This window comes from Erpetoichthys calabaricus, chromosome 9 (assembly GCF_900747795.2).
Source record: "Erpetoichthys calabaricus chromosome 9, fErpCal1.3, whole genome shotgun sequence".
Taxonomy (NCBI): domain Eukaryota; kingdom Metazoa; phylum Chordata; class Cladistia; order Polypteriformes; family Polypteridae; genus Erpetoichthys; species Erpetoichthys calabaricus.
Window position 1 is genome coordinate 134,746,368 of NC_041402.2, and position 19,811 is coordinate 134,766,178.

The 19,811-nt window shown below is 38.6% G+C and overlaps 1 protein-coding gene across 1 annotated transcript in view; it reads left to right on the forward strand.

The window, feature by feature from the left end:
- Nucleotides 1-1,043: 1,043 nt before the first annotated feature.
- ccdc135 (coiled-coil domain containing 135) overlaps nt 1,044-19,811 on the forward strand; it is an 88,244-nt gene continuing 69,476 nt past the window's right edge. Inside the window, exons 1-4 of the mRNA XM_028810187.2 lie at nt 1,044-1,173; nt 3,114-3,323; nt 9,633-9,807; nt 17,376-17,501. Of these exons, the coding sequence (XP_028666020.1) occupies nt 3,124-3,323; nt 9,633-9,807; nt 17,376-17,501 (501 nt within the window). The 5' untranslated portion in view covers nt 1,044-1,173; nt 3,114-3,123. The remainder of the gene's footprint in view (nt 1,174-3,113; nt 3,324-9,632; nt 9,808-17,375; nt 17,502-19,811) is intronic.

Consider the following 19,811-nt stretch of genomic DNA (forward strand, 5'->3'; position numbering starts at 1 on the left):
TGCCTCGAAAGCTTGCATATTGTAATCTTTTTAGTTAGCCAATAAAAGGTGTCATTTTGCTTGGCTTTTCTCTACATTCATAATGGCTAACACGGTACAACACCCTAGTACTACAGAACGCAAACCTAAATGTTTCACGCAGCGCGGAAACGGCCAGGATAGAACCGACGGGCAAGAATGGCATGTTGCATAGAGCAAGCCTTAAATCAAAAGCGAAACGCCGGGCAAAGATGCGTGAGCAGGGAAATATTCCGACACAAGGGACACATAATTCCACTGTACTGTACATCGATATCTTTGTAACACACCCACTGTGATTCATTACTCTTCACTTCGAAAAGTTATTTTAATTAGATTGATTGATCCATATAAAATGGAAAAATATATATCAAGAAAGATGCGTTATTGCTTACAAGGCGGTGTAGCCCGCGGGACACATCGAATATTCTAAACATATAAAAATCAAATGCAATTTTATCTGTCACATACAAATTATACATAAAGTATAATATACATTGAAATGTATAAAGTTAATAACATCTTTTCATACTGAAAAAATATAACGAAATACCTTTTGAAATGTTTTCTATGAAATATAGCCTATAAAATGAGGCTTGGATACTGTTACTTGCAGTACTGCTGTATTTTAATTTATTATTCTTGCCTGAAAAAGGGGCCTGAGTTGCCTCGAAAGTTTGCATATTGTAATAATTCTAGTTAGCCAATAAAGTGTGTCATTTTGCTTAACTTCTCACTATCCTGGAGAAAAGAAATACATTTTAAAATGTACTTAACAATTAACAAAAATGTACTTTAAAAATGAAGAGTCTATACCATACCAAATTCAATAACGATCATAACAGAAAAAAATTATGAGATTGGACGTGGGGGTTCGGGTTAGCGTCTCCCTTAACAGTTTCCACTAAAGCCATTCATGATCGCTCAGAATATTCGTTTGTATTGTCCTTGACGGCTTGCCGTAGGGAGGCTTCTATGCTAATGAGCTGTGCCTACTTTTTCACGCACGCGACTCTGATTATGTTGCTATGCGACCACATGTAAACAGTGGTGCCATAAGGAAGTAGTTCATACCTGTAACAGAAGCACTCAAAAGTTAAAGGACTTCATTGGAGAAAAGTTTTTAAATCCGTGCAAAAAATACACAGCACAAAGGTTTGTTCAAATGATATTTTTTTCTAAATGAAACTTTTTTTATGACTTAACTCGAACTTAGTCTAATATGGACGAATTAAGCAAACTGAAACTAAAGTTGTCTCTGTTAAAAAACTTTAAATGTTATTGTATCTTGGAGTTATTTCTGATAAATGGGCCAAATGCAAGTAGTGATGCCTAGGGTACACTCTTCGTCCAAAATCATTTTAATTTTTCTTTAGATATGGCAAAATCGCTCTGTGGTCTCTGTTTGATTAGGCAACCTTAATATATTAATAATATTGAAATGTGGATGATATTTCTTTATAGTAAAACATACAACATATTCCAGCAAGAATACTAACTTTTTCACAATTCTGTATGTACAATATATGAGTAGGACTCATTTAGACATGGTAAACATAACAATAAAAATGCTGTTATTTATCGTCAGCTGATTTTATTGTATACTGAAATGAAAAGGTTAAAGTTAATACCATCTGTACAGCTGGAGTAACTAATTTTTATACTGTAATATCATAATCTGTCACCTTTACCCTTTCAAATATTTTATCTGGTATTTGTGCCAGATTTGTGCCTTCAGCTGTCAGTTATTTTTCCACATTAGGGTGTCCTAGATTTTAAGTTGGAAATATAACTTTCTTCTCAGACATATTGCCTCAACATATCACACAGTTTGTTCAAGGGCTTTACTTGTGTGAGCAATTAGCTCACCACCTGTTTGAATCTAAAAGCATATTTTCCCTCTTTCTTTTTGTATGCTTTCACACCATGATAAACCTTTTCAAAAGAAAGCCTCCAAATAAAGATAATGGAGTGTTCCAAGACTAAGTTAGAGTATAGGTAAGCATGAGAGTAATTAATCTCAAAGGCATTAAACATTTCTTGGAGGTCAGTGAAGTCTGTTGTACAGGAGTGGAGAAAATAAACATTATTGATTTGCCCATCTCTCTAAATGTATTTTCTAAACAAACAGGGCACTTTTCAGCAAAGCTGTTGTTCATGAATCAATAATTCTAGCCTTTTTGAACAGCCTTTATGAGAAAAGGATAGGGAAGAAGCACTGGCTAAAACATTGGTCAGAGTCTTGATAAATATATATATATATATATATATATATATATATATATAGTTATATATAGTGGTGAGTGGCTGGGGTGGTACCCAGGCGGGATGCTCAGGAGGACCAGTGGAGGGCTTACGCCTTCTCCAGACCACGAGGGGGCGACTGCCCTGGTGGCTTTGGGGACCATGGGAACTGAGCTTGGAAGCCTGTGGTCACCGCCAGGGGGCGCCCCAATACCTGGAGAGCCCTGGTCCTCAGCACTTCTGCCACACTGGTGCTGGTGGGAAGATGACCAGGGACACCCGAAGTGCTTCCGGGTGTGCAGCTGGTACTTCCGCCAAACTGGGGAGTGCCGGTGGAAGATTATCGGGAGGCACCTGGAGCACATCCAGGTGATTATAAAAGGGGCTGCCTCCCTCTGTTCTGTGACTGGAGTCAGGAGAGGAGAAGCACAGAGCTTGGGAGGAGAGGAAAAGAGGTGGCCTGAAAAGAAAGGCATTGAGTGAGAGGCCGGACTTTGGGGAAGTTGTTTGGGGTTGTGTGCTGCATAGTCTAAATAGTTATGTATAATAAACATGTGTCGGGTGAACCATCGCTGTCCGCCTGTCTGCGTCCGGGCCAGCTTCCACAGTATATATGTATGTGTGTATATATATGTATATAATGTACTATTTATGAATGCACCGGATTTATTTATTAATCAAATTTTTTGGTTTGAAAACTTCTGTGTTTTATTGATCACTGTGGAAAGAGTTAAATATATAAAAATACTAAAATATATCTTTTAATTATGTAACTCAATATACATTAACTACAAGTGACTGTTCAGAATGCTGATAAATTGAGTGCATTTATTTATTTATTTATTTTATAGGCTATAAATAATGGATGTCCCAGCAGAAGGAGTTGAAGGTGAAAACAAACAACCTGTTTCTGAGAATAAAGACGAAGCTGAAGATGAGGTGAAAGTAATGGAGTCAGAGGAGCCATTAGATGATAAAGAAACAAGTGAACAAGTTTTAGAGCTTCAGGAACTTGAGGAGGCCTTATCCAATATTCCACCAGAGCCACCGTCTGTCCAAAAGTGAGTAGAAAGTTTAGAAACTTGATTTAAATCTATTTAGTTTAGCCAGAACTAAAAAATATGACAAAATAACAGAAACTTTAAGATTGCAAGCAAGTTTGACTAAGAAAACACGCAGTTTATTATGGCATCAGCTATTTAATTACATGACATTCTCCAACTCAGTTGAGGGTTTCAGTTATACAAAGCATATTCTAGCAGTATGGAGCTAAAGGCAGGACGCAGCCCAAGACAGAGAACCAGTCCATCATAGGGTCTACACTCACCCACACTCACACTCACATGGGGAACGTTTAGATTTGCTTATCAAACTGACATGCATGCCTTTGGGAATATGGGAAGAAGTTCAGAATATCCAGAGGAATACCCATGCAGAAATAAGGTGGGCATGAATACCCCACCAGTACAATAACTAGACATTAGATTCAAACCCTGGACATTGAATCTGTAAGGCAGTGATGATAACCGCTACTATTCCCGCCTTCAATCATTAATATATACAGTAGGTTACACTGCAGTGAAAAGAATTAATAGTTGTATTAATTTTTTATGTAATATATTTTATACTGCTTCCTATCACTAAGTGCTGTAAAAAGCAGTTAGAAATGTGTATATTTTAATTTCATTGAATTTTTAAAAATCAAATAACACTCCATACACATAACTCGAGTTTTACAAAAAGAAAAAAAAGAAAAAGGTTCAAAACAAATCAACCCCCACCCCTGAGAAAGAGAGCTAGGCCAGCAGTGTAAAATTTTATGCTAGTAAAAACAAATGAATAGATAAAATAATAAATGAATAGAGATAAATGGGGTAAAAGAAGGGAGAGAACCTGCTTCCTCAATTTAAATGCTTATTCTAAAATGTTATTGATTAGATCCTGACAGGTTTTTAAAAAGATTAGGGCTTCCCCATGGAACTGCAGGTCCCAGCATGCTCTGGGGGTGTCTGTGTGAGAATCCTAACCCAGGGAGGCTGCCATTTGGCGTATTAGCGTATCTCACCCGGTACTTCATTCAACTGGCCTTTCGGTCAGGTAAGGTTCTGTATTGTATTCTGTCTTTATTAATGAGCACCCCCCCCCCCCCCCCCCCCCCCCCAAAGTACCTGTAGGAGTGCATCAACCTGTACATACATTTCCTGAATAGTGACCAGTAGTTTTGATCAGCAAATTTCAGCAAACTGCTATTCACAGAAATTTGCTGCCTTCGTATTCACCCTTGTTTGTCAAATTATTTACTGAAATTCGGCTAGTTTAGGGGAACTTTTTTTTCATCCTCCTATAATGCATTGTGAGGCCAGTGTGTCATCCCTCAGAGCTGTAACAGCCAACATTTGATGGGACTGCCCCCAGGGTATATAATGCTAATCATTTGCATTACAGACTGGTTTTGAAGCTTGTGCATCTTTCACTATGTTCTTTCTTGTTTGATCTCACTGAGGCATGTTCACACAGTGGTTGGCACTATGAATAGCACACAATCACGTTCAAAGATGCTAAGGCAGCTGGTGAATTACTGTAGCATCAGTATTCATACACGTTTTTACATTTTCCATAAAAACAAATGCTGTAAAATGTAAAGCCATAAAGTCACATTAATACTGTGTAGAGTGGGTGAACTCAATATGAGGAGCTTAACAGATACAGCAAGTAAATAATGCAGGTTTTCAAATTTCAGTTTTATGAAACATATACAGGCTAAATAATAAGTTAGTTCTGCTTGTCACCAAATGGCAGGTCGCTCTTTCAGTTCCTTGTCAATATAAGAGAAGGAGTCTGTGGTGCCCTATGCATGCATAATTAGCCACGTGGAGAATGAAAGCAAACCTTGAAACAGCCTGATGCCAGTCCCACCCCAACACAGGAGACTCTATGGAATAATAGTAATAATGAAAGATGTTATACTATTTACAAGATGTTTTTATCTTTTTGATAGAAGAAAAAGTGCAAAGCATCTTCACAGACAGTTTGGAGAGCTTTCAGTGTGACTTCGAAAAAATAAGAATAAGCCAGCGGCTTCAATCATGACATGCCACTTTGAATTTATAAAAAAATCAGCATCTCTGCCATGAAAGCATTTATGTGCTCACACAGTTAAAACATTCACAGATAATAAACTCTCTGACCACAGTAGGTTCTGTGTCATTGAAATATGACCACCCTAATCACCTTCCTCAAACACTTTCACCGTATCTCCAAAATATCACTGGAACCATATACAGGTATTTGGAAACGTAAAATACACCTCTTTTGAGTGCCACATGATCTCCTATGTGCTTTTCTTGTAACTATGAAAGGTTTCAGGAAAAAAGCAAAGACATGCATGTCCTTTTAAACATAATGCTGCTTCTTGAGCCCAGTCAAATGTACGTCTCTAGTCCAAATCTGTTTTTAAAATAAAAATAACACAAAAATGATAAGGCATTATAGGAACTTTTTGAAGAATTCTAAATTCTGACAGGTGTTTCCTTCTAACTGGAGTCATGCAGGAGTCTGACCTTATATCAGGTTTCTTTCATTCTTCTATAGGTCCTACAGTAGTTTGATTTTAGTTCAAAAGTGTTAAAATCTTTTAGACCTATCTATATATATATAATTCACTAAGCAGCTGACCATGGCACGCAAGACGCAAGACAGAGCCACGCCTGCCAACTCACAGGGCCCCGCCCATCAAAAATTCACTAAGCAGCCGACCATGGCATGCAAGACAGAGACCATGGGATATGCATGACAGAGCCACGCCCGCCAACTCACAGAGCCCCGCCCACCAACTTTAAGACCATGGGATACGTACGACAGAGCCACACCCACCAACTCTAACCCTCCTCCCGCGTCATGGGATACGCACGACAGAGCCCTGCCCGCCAACTCTACCCCTCCTCCCGCGTCCTCCCTCACTCTCAAGGCATGCACACTGCTTGCTCATGTGCCAGCACGTAACACCTCACCAAACACCGCCTCAGTCGCTTTCGTCTCTGCTACAGTCCACATGCACCTCTGAGACACGTTGACTTTTCATTGTTCTTTTCGGTTCCAGCTGCTTTTCTATATATAATCCACCAAGTCACCTGACCATGGCATACACACGCACGCAAGACAGAGCCTCGCCCGCCAACTCTAACCCTCCTCCCGTGTCATGGGATACGCACGACAGAGCCCCACCTGCCAACTCTAACCCTCCTCCTGCAACCACGCACGCAAGACAGAGCCCCGCCCCCCAAATCTAACCCTCCTCCCGCATCATGGGATACGCACGACAGAGCCCCGGCCGCCAACTCTAACCCTCCTCCCGCGTCCACCCTCGCTCTCGAGGCATGCGCACTGCCTGCTCATGTGCCCGCACCCAACTCCTCACCAAACACATCCTCAGTCGCTTTCTCCCGCATCCACCCTAGCTCTCGAGGCATGCGCACTGCCTGCTCATGTGCCCGCCCCCAACTCCTCACCTGAGTCGCTTTCATCTGTGTACTGTCCACATGCACCTGTGAGCCACATTGACTGTTCATTTTCCAAACACATCCTGAGTCGCTTTGTTCTGTGCTACAGTCTACATGCACCTCTGAGCCACGTTGACTGTTCATTTTCCAAACACATCCTGAGTCGCTTTGTTCTGTGCTACAGTCTACATGCACCTCTGAGCCACGTTGACTGTTCATTTTCCAAACATGGCCACCACTTCACATGTATTTCATGGACACAACTCTTCTTTCAATGTTATACAAATTCCTGCATCAGGTAACTGTTTGTTTGTATCTGTCGGATATTTGTGGAAAAATGTCATCGACGAAACTGTTGCTCTTGAACTTTGCAACATGGCTGTAGCCGGCCATGGCACGCAAGACAGAGACCATGGGATACGCACGACAGAGCCACGCCTGCCAACTCACAGAGCCCCGCCCACCAACAATTCACTAAGCAGCCGATCATAGCACGCAAGACAGAGACCATGGGATACGCACGACAGAGCCACGCCCGCCAACTTACAGAGCCCCGCCCACCAAATCTAAGCCCATGGGATACGCACGACAGAGCCCCGCCCGCCAACTCTAACCCTCCTCCCGCATCATGGGATACGCACGACCGCGTCCACCCTTGCAAACTGTTTTACACGCTGCATACAGCGATTCCCATCCGCGACAAACATGCTTCATCTTAGATGGTCCTGCAGGAACAGGGAAAACCTTTGTCTACAAAAACCTGATTCATACCATACTAAGAGCATAGTGTTTTTGTTGGCTTGCTCGCCTGCCCGCCCGCCTGACTGTTACCAGCATTCACCGCAATGTACTGGAGTGTAAAACTATCACAGCTGCTACCTCACAAACTGTCCTTATTCCCCGGCTTTCCCTGACCCCAACAGATTCAAATTTGCCTTTTACTTTTACATGCAGACAATTTCCTGTTAGATTGGCCTTTGCAATGACAATTAATAAGGCACAGGGCCAAACTTTCAAAAAGATATGCCTGTATCTGCCAAAACCAGTTTTCAGTCACGGACAATTGTATGTTGCTCTCTCCAGAGTTCCATCTTTTCATTCACTCACAGTCGTATCCTCAAACCCACCCCATTTGGACAACTGTGTCTTTCAGGAAGTGTTCACCCATCAATAAATAATTATGCGGCGTAGCAGGTTGGCTAGTAGAGGTTTATTATTGTTCATGTCATTCACATCTTTTGTTCTTTAGTGTAGGAAGCATTTTAGTGTACTATATTGTATTGTATCTCCTTCTACCTCCAAAATTTACATTTTTTTAATGTCATGTACATGCAATAATAAAATAAACTTAATTAGTGTAAGTGGTACTTGTGACAGCATGGTATAATAGTGAAACAGTTTGATAGTTTAAAAATAGTTTAGACTGCTGCCTCATAGTACCAGGAGACTAGATTCAACTCCTGGTTCAGTCTCTGTCTGTGTGGAGTTTGCTTTTTCCGTTGATATGTGTGTCGATTTTCCATCCATATTGCAAGAATATGCAGGTTAGATTAACTGGTAAATGTAAATACTGTAGGCTCTGTGTGATTGTGGGTGTGTGTATTCAGTAAGTAAAATTTGTTAACAGCTAAATTTTTCACTATTTTAAGTTATACCTAGAATGTTAAAGAATAAGGTAAATAATATATTTTAGTATCATTTAATGCTCCTGAGCAATATATGATTTGTAATGGCCCACCATGTCCCACATGAACAAATAAGGTTCAGCAATTATATACCTTATACAGGTATTAGGTTTGAAAGAGTGGAGTAACATTTCATAAAATTTAAGGACATACAATGAAATATTGTGAGTGAAGGCAGGCATGAATACACAATACCATTTTAGCAGCCAGAGTCAATGCTTTTTCATAGCATTCAAACCCATTTTTTCTAGACCCTCCTTCCTAATAAATTAAATTAAATTTATTTTTATCTTCAAGTACCATAACTGTTCATATTGATAATAACACCATTTGAACATTGTAACTAATTACATAATTATTTACTTAAAAGTTAAATATTTTCAGCTTTGACTTGCATGAATATGTTATGTTAATAAAGAAGTAAAATATTTTGTTTTTGATTAACATTTTATTTTTTATTGCTAAGTAGTAGTAGTAATAGATGTAGTAGCAGAAGTATTGTTTCATAAACAGAGTACGGTGAAATTTGTATGTTTGTAGTATATTACAATGCATCCTGCAGTTTCGTACACATTCTATACAAACTGCTGCTCCATCCACACATCCCTGTTATACTTTATTCTTTGCCTCATTCTCTGATTTTCCTAAAACTACAATTTATTGTTTCATATAGCATGCTGCTGAAAAACAGACGTGCAAGTTTAACATATTTTCACCTATTACAAACAATAATTTTTGTTAGTATAAAGTGATTTAATTCTGACAGGCAACAAAGTAGTCACATCTTCCTCTTACTCTTCTTATACTATTTACTATTTATTTTATGAATAGGAACCTAATTAATCCAGTTTAGAGTCACTGGGGCCAGGCTTATCCTAGCAGCATTTGGTGCAAGGCAAGGGTAAACATTGGACTAGGTCCATTACAGGACATAGGCAGACACACACCAACAGTCATTCATATAGGAACAGTTTAGATTCACTAGTCAAGCTGACATGCATGACTTAGGTAAGTTAGGGACTTAGGGAAGTGGAAAGAAACCAAATAAAGAAACATCTTCCAGATGTGGGACAATGCAAATTATCATCAATGATAAATACAACACATGCATCAAAAAAGCTTTTTAGATTTCAAATCCTAGTTCTTATTTTCTGTACTAATTATTTTTCTTAATTTACCTTTGCAGTAAGATCATTAAGCATGTGCTACGGTTGGATGAGTTTCCACCCTCCTACAAGGAAAATACCCCAAAAGAGAGAAGCATTTTTGCCATGATTGAGAACTTTCGTTTACAGTATGCCTATCTTTATCCAGACAGGAAACCATTAATTCTTTGTCCTTTAAATGAGTGTAGAGTACAGGTATGTTTCTCATTATAAATTTCTTGTATGTCATGGTTATTTTTTGTGCTTACATCTGTTTTAGCACTATGCAGCTGGAATATTACAATGTCTAGCTATTTTCAAAAAACAGACAGATCTTTAATTGTCATGATTTCTAATCATAATATGTCATGGTTTATAACCATTCAGACCACATTTAGGGTTCTGAAGTTTTTTTTTAACCTTTGTGGGTTTTTGAAAATTATCTTTATTAATTTTTTAGTCTTATTTGTCACTGTGTTAATGAAGGCATTCAGTTTGTGTCACTTTTTGTGCCTATGAATGTTTTCTTGTCATTGTACTTCTATTTACATCAGTGCCAGAAATCAAGTTATTTGACTGTTTCAATTGCTTGTCCAGACATAGAAAATCACCTTTATTTAAGCATAAGAAGTTATTATCTATCTATCTTGATTATAATCTCTGGTTTTGCCCTTTTAAAAAAGCTTCTTAGTTAGTTGACCTCCACTTATTATATGGTTATGATTTATAGTATTTTATGGTTAAAATATGCCATCCAGAAATAAAACTACCAGTAATATGCTTTTTTTTCTTTAAAGATGTTTTCGTCACAAAAATAATATTTGAAATACATTACTAATTTTTTAATCTAATATCAATATATATGATACTGTATATAAAATAAAACTTAGCCATTCATCCATGTTTTATCCTATCAATTTTTCCAGTTTTAGTTTTATTAAGAACCAGGTTCTGTCCACACCCTTCTTAACTCAAATGAGGAATCAATTCTGAATGGAACGCCAGTCCATCACAATAATTCACACACCTACTCTCATTCACAATAAACCATATACAGTCAACCATCTACCTTATCTATCTAATTCTTTTGATGATGGTGTAAAGGAATACTCCATTCTGAAATGATGTTTTTTTAATATGTTATTTACCTTGTGTACTTTGTAGTGGCAGCTGAAAAAAAAATTTAATCTCATGCTTTCATGTAGAATGTAGAGAAATATGTTTATGGCATAATAGAAGCCAATAGAGATCAATGCTCTACGATGGAAAAGGATGTGAAAAACCTCCATTGACAAAAGAAATAAAATTTCATGTTACTTGAGCCACATAACTTACAAGTCAGTTATTGAGTACAGTAGTATGCTCAAAATGTGCAAAATGCATGCCTTTTTTGCTAAATTATTGATAAATAGTTACTTCAAGTATACTCGGTTCACATCCTAAACAGTAAACTAAATCCTCATGTATTTCACTTTTCAATTAAACACTTATCTCTTCTCAGCATTCTTTGTTGCTGCGCTGATAAGGGCATACAATCATCCTCACATGTGTTAGGAAAAATAAGGTGATGAAGGGAAACAAAATTTGGTGGGGATTCTAGTGTTAAGAGTCCAGACTTTGAATAAAAAAGTGACTCTTTAAGGACACTAGGGTTGGTCCTGCCTCTGCCACCTGATAACACATAGGCATATTGACAGTATGTGTGGACAACACAATTCATTTATACTCCATATAAAACTTGTAAAGGATATTCTAATGAAAAAAACAGATAAGTAAATCTAATTCTTACATTACGCAAAGTGGTAAATTAAGCAGTAAGTAGCTCATAAGATGTATGAAAGTGCCAATCCATTATTAAAAAAAAAAGCTTAATTTAAAGTTATATTAATATTTTTATGAATTGGTAAGTATCTAATATTAATTAAATAAATTATAATAATATATATCTTACAGAATTTACTCACTATAATGAAATCCTTATATGAAAAAATATAAATTAAATACAGTATATAAAAATATAAATTTATATTAATATTTGTGGCTGAAGCCTTGCATCCTTTCAGGTAAGATGGCCCTCCCACAGTACTAATCAGTTTTCTAATCATTTTTTTAGTAATATGAAAAAGGCAAGTTTACATGGGGATATAATAGCCATGGGGAACTTTAATTATCCAAATATTAAGTGGGATAACCTTGCAAACAGCAGAGCACAAGAGCAGGAGTTTTTAAAAGTAATCAGTGACTGTTTTTTAACATAGTATGTTAAAGCACGAACACGGGGTGAAGCCTGTCTGGATTTAGTATTTTATAATAATCAAGAAAGAATTGAGGGTATAGCGGTGATTGAACCATTAGGATCAAGTGATCATAATATAATACACAATTCTCAGTGTTTTGTAAGAATGCGGCTGCAAAGACTAAAATTGTTATATTTAACTTTGATAATGCAAATTTTGAGCAGATGCTGCAGAGTCTAAGGAGGATAGACTGGGATAAGCTTTTAAGTGTTGTAGTTTAAAAATGTTTTACATGTAATTCATGACGGGTAAATACCTAAATTTGGAATTAATAGGAAATTAAAACAACTCTGCAGTGGGTTAATAATGAGTTACAAAAGGTGCTGCAAAGGAAAAAATAGAAGTATACGGGGTATAAGACTAATAATAACTCCAAGGTGAATCGTAGGGCGTATGAAATATTAGGAAGGCTAAAAGACAGTTGGAGAGGAATATAGCAGATAAGGCGAAAGATGACCTGAAGACATTCTTTCATTATTTTAGTAGTAAAAGAACTGTCAAGGAATAGGTGAAGTGCATCGGGAATAGTAAAGTGGAATTAAAAAATACAGACAGTGAAATAGTGGACTCCCTAAACTTGCATTTTTCTGAGGTCTTTACAAGTTAGGAAATGGATAACCTCCCAGTAGTAAATGGGACTAATAAGGAGGGTCTTAGAAATTGTAGAGGAAGAAGTACTGATAGATAGATAGATAGATAGATAGATAGATAGATAGATAGATAGATAGATAGATAGATAGATAGATAGATAGATAGATAGATAGATAGATAGATAGATTCTTTCTTTCTTTCTTTCTTTCTTTCTTTCTTTCTTTCGTAATCCCAAGGGGAAATTCACATACTCCAGCAGCAGCATGCTAATAAAGAAAAAATTAAATTAAACAGTGATAACAAGGCAGGTATACAGACAGACAATAACTTTGAATAATGTTAACGTTTACCCCCAAAGGGTGGAACTGAAGAGTCGCATAGTGTGGGGGAGGAACGATTTCCTCAGTCTGTCAGTGGAGCAGGAAGGTGACAGCAGTCTGTCGCTGAAGCTGCTCCTCTGTCTGGAGATGACACTGTTCAGTGGATGCAGTGGATTCTCCATGACTGACAGGAGCCTGCTCAGTGCCCGTCGCTCTGCCACAGATGTCAAACTGTCCAGCTCTGTGCCTACAATAGAGCCTGCCTTCCTCACCAGTTTGTCCAGGCATGAGGTGTCCCTCTTCTTTATGCTGCCTCCCCAGCACACCACTGCGTAGAAGAGAGCGCTCGCCACAACCGTCTGATAGAACATCTGCAGCATTTTATTGCAGATGTTGAAGGACGCCAGCCTTCTAAGGAAGTATAGCCGGCTCTGTCCTTTCTTACACAGAGCATCAGTATTGGCAGTCCAGTCCAATTTATCATCCAGCTGCACTCCCAGGTATTTATAGGTCTGCACCCTCTGCACACAGTCACCTCTGATGATCACTGGGTCCATGAGAGGTCTGGGCCTCCTAAAATCCACCACCAGCTCCTTGGTTTTGCTGGTGTTCAGGTGTAGGTGGTTTGAGTCGCACCATTTAACAAAGTCCTTGATTAGGTCCCTATACTCCTCCTCCTGCCCACTCCTGATGCAGCCCACGATAGCAGTGCCGTCAGCGAACTTTTGCACGTGACAGGAATCTGAGTTGTATTAGAAGTCCGATGTATATAGGCTGAACAGGACCGAAGAAAGTACAGTCCCCTGTGGCACTCCTGTGTTGCTGACCACAATGTCAGACCTGCAGTTCCCGAGAAGCACATACTGAGGTCTGTCTTTAAGATAGTCCATGATCCATGCTACCAGGTATGAATCTACTTCCATCTCTGTCAGCTTGTCCCTAAGGAGCAGAGGTTGGATGGTGTTGAAGGCACTAGAGAAGTCCAGAAACATAATTCTTACTGCACCACTACCTCTGTCCAAGTGGGAGAAGGATTGGTGTAGCATGTAGATGATGGCATCCTCCGCTCCCACCTTTTCCTGGTATGCGCACTGCAGAGGGTCGAGGATGTGACGGACCTGTGGCCTCAGGTGGTGAAGCAGCAGCCTCTCCATGGTCTTCATCACATGCGACGTCAGAGCGACAGGCCGGAAGTCATTCAGCTCACTAGGATGTGATACCTTTGGGACTGGGGTGATGCAAAATGTTTTCCAAAGCCTCGGGACTCTCTCCTGTTCCAGGCTCAGGTTGAAGATGCGCTGTAGAGGACTCCTCAGCTCCAACGCACAGGCTTTCAGCAGTTGTGGCGATACTCCATCTGGACCTGCTGCTTTGCTGGCACAAAGTCTCCTCAGCTCTCTGCTTAACTGGGCTGCTGTGATTGAGGGTTGGAGTAGACTCTCTCTTGGGATGGGTGGAGGGTGCAGTACTCCGAGGTGAGAGTGGGTTAGGGTGGTCAAACCCGTTAAAGAAGTTGTTCATCTGGTTTGCTCTCTCCACGTCTCTCTCGATGGTGGCACCCCGCTTCGAGCTGCAGCCAGTGATGATCTTCATCCCATCCCACACTTCCTTCATGCTGTTATTTTGCAACTTCTGCTCCAGCTTTCTCCTGTACTGCTCCTTCGCCGCCCTAAGCTGGACTTGGAGTTCCTTCTGCACGCGCTTGAGCTCATGCTGATCACCGCCTTTAAAAGCCCTTTTCTTCTGGTTCAAAAGGCCCTTGATGTCACTTGTAATCCATGGCTTGTTGTTAGCATAGCAGCGTACTGTTCTTACTGGAACTACAATGTCCATACAGAAATTGATGTAGTCAGTAGTGCAGTCAACAACCTCCAAAATGTTCTCACTATAAGATCCCTGCAGGATATCCCAGTCCGTAGTTCCAAAGCAGTCTCTCAGAGCCTGCTCTGCCTCAGGGGACCACTTCCTGAATGAGCGTGTGGTTGTAGGTAGCTCCCTCACTCTTGGTTTGTAGTGAGGCTGAAGCAGAACCAGGTTATGATCTGCTTTCCCAAGTGCAGGCAGCGGGGTGGCGCTGTATGCGTCTTTAACGTTTGCATACAGTAGGTCGATAGTCCTATTTCCCCCGGTGTTACAATCCACATACTGGGACAAGGTAGGTAAAGTTTTGTCCAGCGTTACATGGTTAAAGTCTCCAGCGATTAGCACAAGTGCCTCAGGGTGTTGCGTTTGTAATTTAGCCACATCGGAGTGGATGATGTCACCTGCTATCTCCACGTCCGCCCGAGGAAGGATGTATACAATAACAACATTGATGTGTTCCAAAATCTCTGGGCAAGTATTAGGGATGCAGACTTATGGCCAACAGTTTGATGTCTTTGTAGCAAGTGGAGATTTTAACGTTAACATGTCCAGAGTTGCACCATCTTGTATTGACATAGAGTGCGAATCCACCTCCTTTCTGCTTCCCGCAGGTATTTGCGTCTCTGTCCGTTCTAACTGTGCTAAACCCGGATAGCTCCACGTTAGCATCTGGGATGTTAGTTATTAGCCACGTTTCACTAAAACACAACAAACTGCATTTTCTGTAGGTCCTGACATTTTTCACCAGCGCAGCCAGTTTGTCGATTTTATTTGGTAGTGATTTCACATTTCCCAGGATCACAGAAGGCACAGAAGGTTTTTAGCGCCACTTTCTCGCTAAACGCTTGGCTTTTATCTTAGCACCGGCTCTGCTGCCACGATACTGTCTTCTTACCTCGTCAGGTAAATAGGGAACCACACCGGTGCAGGCATTTGTTCTCAGTACTACTCAGATTAAATAGGCTGAAATCAAACAAATCACCAGGACCAGATAACATTTACCCTCAAATTCTTAAGGAGGCTACCAAGTACATATATAAACCCTTGATACATATTTTTAAGAAGTCACTGCACACTGGGGAGATTCTGAAGGACTGGAAAATGGCAAGTATTGTCCTGTTATATAAAAAGGATGACAGGGCAGATCCAAGCAACTACAGGCCAGTAAGCTTACTGTGCATCACAGGAAAATTAATGGAAGTAACTATTAAGGATAAGATTGAGCAGCATTTGGCAAGTACAGTTATTTTTCTGAATAGTCAGGAAGGTTTCAGAAGAGGGAGGCCACGTTTTACCAAAATGCTGGAATTCTATAAGGAGGCAACAAAAGGATATGATCAAAGTGGAGCATATAATATTATTTATCTTGACATTCAGAAAGCATTTGATAAGTGCCACATGAGAGGTTGGCCATCAAACTAAAAGCAGAGGGAGTTCAGAGTGATGTTTGTAGATGGGTGCAGAATTGGCTTAGACACAGGAAGCAGAGGGTTATGCTGTGAGGAACCTTATTAAAGTGGTTGATGTTAAGAGTGGTATTCCACAGGGGTCAGTGCTAGGGTCCCTGCTATTTTTAATATATATTATTGATTTAGATAGGAATATAAGTAACAAGCAGGTTAGGTTTGCAGATGATACCAAGATAGGTGGATTGGCAGATAATTTTGAATGTGTTAAATCATTACAGAAGGATCCGGACAGCATAAAGCTTTGGGCAGATTTTTTGCAGGTGAAATTTAATGTCAGTAAATGTAAAGTATTGCACATAGGGAGTAAAAATGTTAGGTTTGAATACACAATGTGATGTCTGAAAATCGAGAGAACACCTTATGAGAAGGATTTTGGAGTCGTAGTAGGCTCTATGCTATCAACTTCCAGACAGTGTTCAGAAGCCATGAAGAAGGCAAACAGAATGTTAGGTTATATAGCACAATGTGTGGAGTACAAAATAAGGAGGTTATGCTGAAGCTTTATAATGCATTGGAGAAGCCTCATCTGGAGTACTGTGTATAGTTTTGGTCTCCAGGCTGCAAAAAGGACATAGCAGTGCTAGAAAAGGTACAGAGAAGAGTGACTAGACTAATTCCAGGACTAGAGGGAATGAATTATGAAGAAAGATTAAAAGCCTTTTCAGTTTAAGCAAAAGACATAATTGAAGTATTTAAAATTATGAAGGGAATTAGTACAGTGGATCGAGACACTTATTTTAAAATGAGTTCATCAAAAACACAGGGACACATTTGGAAACCTGTTAAGGGTAAATTTTGCACAAACATTAGGAAGTTTTTCTTTACAGAGAGAACCATAGACACTTGGAATAAGCTACCAAGTACCATGGTAGACAGTAAAACTTTAGGGACTTTCAAAACTATACCTGATGTTTTTAGAAGAATTAAATTGATAGGACTGGTGAGCTTTTTTGGGCTGAACAAGCATGTTCCTGTCTAGATCTAAATTTTTAATGTTCTCAACCGTGCCATCAACCATTTGGCTTTTGGAAGTCCTTTTATTGCAGCCACGCAGAAAACAATGATAATCTTTAGTAAACCTAGGAGTAAATTAAATGTATTTAATTTGATTATTTTTGATTATGTTTTTCTACATTAACAGAGATGCATGGCTTTCATTTAATTATTTTCCTTTTCTGTAAACTTTGTAATAGTCCATTTGTGTCACTGGAAGTCACGTGGTAAATGTTTTCTTTGCACTGTAGAAATCTGTATGTACTACTCTACGCCCAACACTTCTTAACTACCCGGAGACTTACAGTTGGGATGGTTGTGCAAGTTTTGTCTCTGACTATCTGATAATGGAACCCTTAGAACCTCCTACTGATCCAGTGAGTACTTTAATGTTTTATCTCTTTCTGCCAAGAGTGTTTTAGAATAAACCTTATCTCTTTATAAAATACTGTAATGCATTATCATAAAAATAATGTGTGGAAATACTTAGCTGAAAAACACTACATTTTTTCAGTTTAAATTTTATTTAGAGTCTTCATCAACTCTAAAAATTGTAATTAAAGACTTCTACAATGGGTTCCAGATACTATTTCACCACAACAAATGCATGTGTTAAGCATATTTTAGCACTGTTAAATCTTCTTATGCTTTCTGTTTTGTTTCAAACATAACATATCACAATATAAGACAGATTATTGCAAACCATGGGGGTCCAGTGACTAAAGCACTTTTTTCTTTTTTAAATAATTTTCCAGCCCTTTTTGAAAGTTCCTTTCTTCTTGCTAAGTACTATTTATTTTATTTGTCCTTTCCTTTTTTTACTTGAAGTTTTAGCTGGATGAAAATTGATATTGTTGTTCACTCTCTTTGGAAAATCAAAGTGAAGCAAGTTATTCTACCTCACAAACACCTTTTTTTAAGAGTGCGTAACTATTTTGGTCTGCCGACTTTGCGGTCACACAATGCTAACTGAGATTTGAAGTTTTTTTTTTTTTTTTTTTTTTCTTCAGTCCAAATGTGTTCAGTGTGAGGAAGAATATAGTACTGGTTTAAAGATTTACTTTTGAATATATTGTAAATGAAGATTTGTAGCACTTAAGGAACATCTATTAATGTGTCATGCAGAAGAAAAAGATTACTTGTAGCTCTGCAGTTTGTAGCAATGATCTCCATCAACTAATCCATCCAGTTATAAAATGAATTTATTAATGTCAAACCAGTATGAGGCACAAAAAGACCTTTACCTCTGTTTTAAACTGTGTTAACATTTACTGAATGAGTGTGCATTTGTTTGTATATGCATTACTGTGCAAAAGTCTTAGGCACTTTAGAGAGTTCACAAAAATATTTGTCATAGACAGTTACTAAATACAACAAACAGGTACTAAATGATTATGGAGATAATGTGAAAGTTGAACCAAAGTGATTATCTGAAACAGAAATAGACGTGCAAAGGGAAAACAACTGGGCAAGGGACAACCTTTCTAAAAAGATTAGGTTGCAGTAGATGTGGTGGTTTACCCTGTAAATCTTACACCATGGGAAAAGTGAGCATAGCAGCAACATACAAGATGGTCATCCTGCATCATCAAGATCTCTCCTAAGCAGAAATTTGTGGTAGAAAGATTTTTCCAGGTGTACTGTCTAGCTCTTGTGCAGAAGCATTAATTAATGGACAAGGTTGAAGACCAGCTACACAAAGGTCGGCAATGTAAACTGAATGCAATAAATGAATAATACATTAAGCCTACTTCATTTTGAAACACCTGTCTACAGTTTCAAAAAATCTTATCAGGAGTGGTCTTTATTGAACAGGAGTTTTCAAAGAAAGGGCAGATTTTTAGCAATCATGTAAAACCATCAGAATGGTATCTGATCAGTCCCAACTTCATTCTACAGCATGACAATGACCCCAAACATGCGACCCATTTTATAAAAAGACTATCTGCAGTCAAAAGAGTTACAGGGAATTCTACAACAGTGAGTGAAGCAACTAAGACCACCAAAGTCTACTGAGGAATATGTACCAAATTCTCCAAGACACTTATAACAACGTACGATGTGAGGACTTTTAGAAATTGCATGAATGTATATCTTATAGAAATTCTGTTGTTGTTAATAAAAACTAATTATGGCAATATTTTGAAAGCATTCCACCTTTACAGCATTTTTTTCACAAGTGACTAAGACTTTTGCATAGTAATGTGCTTTTTCTACAGATTATGTGGATTAATAACGAAAAGTAAAAAATCATTATCACATTAAATGTTTTAGATATTTGGCATGGTGGTTAACACTGTTTACTCACAACTTAGAGCACTAGGTTTCTTCTCCCCCAATATCTGACTAATAATTCAAGAGTTTGGCATTTTCTTACTCTAGTACTAAAGTGATAAAAGTAAATCTGTTAGTGTTTGTTTAAGTTATAGATTTACATTATATTTTGTCAGTACATGTAAAGCTGATAACACTGAATGCATGTTGTCTCTCACTTTCTTTCTATTTGCCCTTTTTAATATACATTTTCCAGAAAAGCCACATTAAAGCTCAAACTTAATCCCAATTGTGAATATCTGGTGTTAGTTCAACTGGAGAATGCTTGAGATATTTTTGCAAATGACAATGTACAAGAATTACAGTGGATGCGTGGATACGTGTAGAAAACTGGGGGAACCTTATCCTAAACT